At 43.1% G+C, this 3,823-nt stretch overlaps 1 protein-coding gene across 1 annotated transcript; it reads right to left on the reverse strand.

Annotated features, from left to right (window-relative positions):
- Positions 1-699: 699 nt before the first annotated feature.
- Positions 700-3,361, reverse strand: LOC118783645 (probable G-protein coupled receptor 83). Its single transcript, XM_036537596.1, has 4 exons — positions 2,969-3,361; positions 2,625-2,750; positions 1,780-1,913; positions 700-1,333 (listed from the first exon to the last, which is right to left on the reverse strand). Exons 1-4 carry the CDS (start codon positions 3,359-3,361, stop codon positions 700-702), a joined length of 1,287 nt encoding a protein of 428 aa, XP_036393489.1.
- Positions 3,362-3,823: the final 462 nt, after the last annotated feature.

Consider the following 3,823-nt stretch of genomic DNA (forward strand, 5'->3'; position numbering starts at 1 on the left):
ATGTTTTAAGATGCTGCTCTATATAAAGCACCCCCCCCCCCCCCCCCCCCCCACACACACACACACACACACACACACTCAAACGTACACTTATTGGAAAACATACAATTATCGACAATAATCATAATGATTACATTTATACAACACATTCCATCATTTTAAAGGACCTCAAAACACTTTAAAATGATGCGGCTGGCTGACATCAACCACTCCTATCTGAGGGGGAGAGGGAGGGAATGAATTAAACAGGGAATGTTGAGATGGTCAGATGTAGAGAACCAGACATAGAATTTCACCAGAACATTTAGAACAATTCATCAGGACCCCCAACTCATTGGAATGGGTGTGATAGGATCTGAAACATCCTGGGGCATTTTTTTGTCTTATTTGGCGCACAAGGAAGACTTCCCTCTACTGGCCCACCAAGACCAATTCCTGCAGAAAGTTGGCTTTCCCAGGTCTACCCTCCAACTAAGACCAGCATTACATCTCTCCAGATATGTTAGAAGAAGGCTACAGAGTGGTATGATAATGTATATATCTGCACATTTATAAGAAACACAGAATAATTGGGCACATGCTCTGACCCCCCCCCCAACCTCCCGCCACCTTTGCACAGTCCATTTGAATTTTGCTGAATGTTTAGGGTGTCGTGAGGAGCTGGGGGCAAGTGGGCTGGTAAGTGCTTCCGCTGGTTACCTAGCTGACAGCCACGATGGGTTCCACAGAGAGGATGTCTGTCTTGCCCGACTGAGTATGGGAGGTGGAACGGAGGCTGTGGCTCTCTTTTGCCCGGGGGTTAGAAGAGGTGTGGCACTCGGGCCAGGCTGCACGGTGGCTGCGCGTAGTGGAGGGCTGAGGCCGGGAGGACGCCCTGCCTGGACGCTTCCGACACATGCCCGCCAGGTACTTCAGCTCAGAGCGAAAGTTGTCATTGAGCCAGCAGTAGATGAAGGGGTTGTAGCAGGTGCTGCTCATGGCGAACCAGTGAAAGGAGAAGTAGAGGGCGTTACTGCTCCGGATGGCCTGGCTGGAAAGGAGCACCACGTAGCAGTTGAGCGGGAACCAGCAGACGGCAAACACGGCAACCACCGCCATCAGCATCTTGATGGTCTTCTTCTTCTTCTTGCGGTGGGCGAAGTACTGCTCGGTGGTGATGTCGCCGATGGCGTTTCGCCGCCATAGCCGCTTGGCAACTGTGGTGTAAGCCACTGTGATGATGAGGAGCGGCAGCATGTACAGCAGGATGAAGGTCACCAGGTCAATGTACTTCCAGTAGAGGTAGAAAGGCTCTGGGAAATCTGGGACACAGAGACTGCGCAGCATTTCCTTGCTGTGGAGATAGGCAGTAGGACATATCAAGTCACCAGAGCTCTAGAGGAAAAGGACAAAGAGCTAAATATGTTGTCAGGACAATGAGTTTTCATCAGATGAGCCTATTTGTTCATTGCCTGGATGTTTCTCTTCTGCCCATGTGGGAAATATACAAAGGTAAAAGTATAGATAAACATTGATTTTGAAAACAAAAATTATTCAGTGAAATGTGAAACCTCACAATTGATATCAGTAGGATGTATTCATACTTAAATTCATGTCATATTTACATTCATGTTTACATATTTATAGTTTTTGAATAAATATGCAGTGCATGCATCAGAAAATCTAGGCAGTCTTTGACCTTTAACTTGTTAATCAGTAAACTGTTGGCTTTGATTTTTAATGGCGTGTGTGTGTGTGTGTGTGTGTGTGTGTGTGTGTGTGTGTGTGGTATCTATGTACCTGTACACAAACGTGAATAGCTTTTGGTAGATCGCATGGGGAAGGGAAAAACAGGTGGCCATCAACCAAATTACCGTGATGCACACAACCCCTCGCTCTGTGGACATTCTTGGCTTTAAGGGATGTAAAATAACCTATAGAGAACAATATACAGGTTAATATCCCATGCAGCACTGTACTGACTCACAGCTTTAGCAAATTATTTATAAAACCATTGTTCAGGCGGCCCCACTCTGGCACCAGTTTTCTGCATTTATATTCATTTGGCTGTGGAACGAAAGTGGCCAAATTAGGCTGAATAATTCTATCATCTCAACTGTAAAGCCTGAGGCAACGCCGAAGGCACAAATTCAGCACTATGCCACTGGACAGCGCTCACTGCAATTCGGCTCCACAGTACTGTCTCTAAAAAGTTGAGGTTTGTGCTGTAGTCCTTAAAAATGAAAGCACGTGTTAATTTAAACCGCCCAAAATAAGCGAATAGAGCAGTATGACTTGCGCAAATATCAAACCGTACAGGCAACTTTTGTGCACTGTACGTGTATTCCTCGCCATTATTTTCCTCTGTAAAAGCGCAACAGTATACCAGAAAATATAATAAAATTTTTACTTTATTTTAATTAACTATAAATGCCCATTTAGAGTAATTGAGGAATTACAAATATGAAAGTTACACATTAGATATACACCAACCATCGTGTGTTTTCTATGAGTAATATAAAATATGCAAGTTAACAACACACCACTTTTCATTATAAATATATAACACAGGAAATTTGAAACTCTTAGTCATTTGTGTGCTAAGTTACTTTTAGTATGGGGAAACACTGACGAAAAATATTTACCTGTCGCCTATCCAGCGCTATCGCAGTTAGTGTGAGGGTAGACACGTGCAAAGAGCAATACTGCACAAATCTACTGATGTGGCACATGCCTTTTCCGAAAACCCAGGTACTGTTTACAAAACGAACCTAGAAATAAAGAGATATATGAGCTAACAAGCTACGTGCATAGGGCGAGAACGGTTAGCGTCCGATTATGATACACCTTATTATGTCATCAAAAATTCGTGACAAGGGATTGACATTACGGTTGAATTAAGGTGGACATGATTTAACAGATAACAAACCGGAGACAAATCGGAGCGTATTCTTGTTTATATTGGTATGTGGAAATGTAGCTTACTCACCAAGGTGAATGGAGTGTTGAGAAGAGTGATGAGGATGTCAGCAATCGCCAGGTTGACGATGAACAAACTTGTGGCTGAGTGCATCCTTTTATTCTTTATCACAACGTGACAAACAAGAATATTTCCAAAAAGGGAAATGATGATAATGAAGGAATAAGCAATTATCAGTAAAGCTTTAACAGTCGGATTCTGAGATTCTGCCCCGTATTTCTTTTTTCCTATCAGAAACTGCCAGTCTGCCAAAGTGTTGTCGTCCAGAGTGTAAAAACTCGACCTGTTTGTCGCAGCTTCAAAAATCCCTTCAAAGAACGAATCATTGTAAATTCGAGCCTTTGATGTGTGAAAGTTGCTGGCTAGATATGTCAAAGCCAACAACGCACATGTCTCCCTCATTTCTGCAGCAGACAAACAGTTTTTATTTAAAAAAGCCAATATTTTCAAAGATAGATAGTGAGCGGTTAGAATCTCTAGAAGGTGGAGAAGCTGAAGAATCAAATTCAGCGCAGTAGTTTGTATCAACTGCTGCGCGCATTAACAAGCGTTATTAAGAAGTAATTTCACTGCAGATACTCAGTTGTTTTGCTCCCCTGCTTTTGAAACCACGCAACCCCCTCCCACTTGCGGTACACGTGGAACCACTGACGAGTGCATCTCTGTCAAATGCGTATACTGCACGCATCTCTGCAAAAGAACGCCAAGTTCCTTAAACCCACAAGTCACATATCCCCATAAGGTTCGTGTACAATCCGTTTTTCATTCCTGCACAATGAAGACAACGGGTCAGTTTACTCTTTTGCATTAAAAACAAAAATCAAGTTGCCTCTCAGTTCTTGCTTTGTTTTGCAACAAAATATA

The sequence above is a fragment of the Megalops cyprinoides genome, chromosome 9, assembly GCF_013368585.1.
Source record: "Megalops cyprinoides isolate fMegCyp1 chromosome 9, fMegCyp1.pri, whole genome shotgun sequence".
NCBI classification, from domain to species: Eukaryota; Metazoa; Chordata; class Actinopteri; order Elopiformes; family Megalopidae; genus Megalops; species Megalops cyprinoides.

Bases quoted from the DNA above. Each gene is read 5' to 3' on its own strand.
- LOC118783645 (XM_036537596.1), bottom strand. From the start codon at position 3,361: ATGAGGGAGACATGTGCGTTGTTGGCTTTGACATATCTAGCCAGCAAC. The intron at 1,914-2,624 runs GTAAATATTTTT...TGTTCTCTATAG, and splicing joins TAGCGCTGGATAGGCGACAG to GTTATTTTACATCCCTTAAA. The intron at 1,334-1,779 runs GTACATAGATAC...CTATCTCCACAG, and splicing joins CTATTCACGTTTGTGTACAG to CAAGGAAATGCTGCGCAGTC.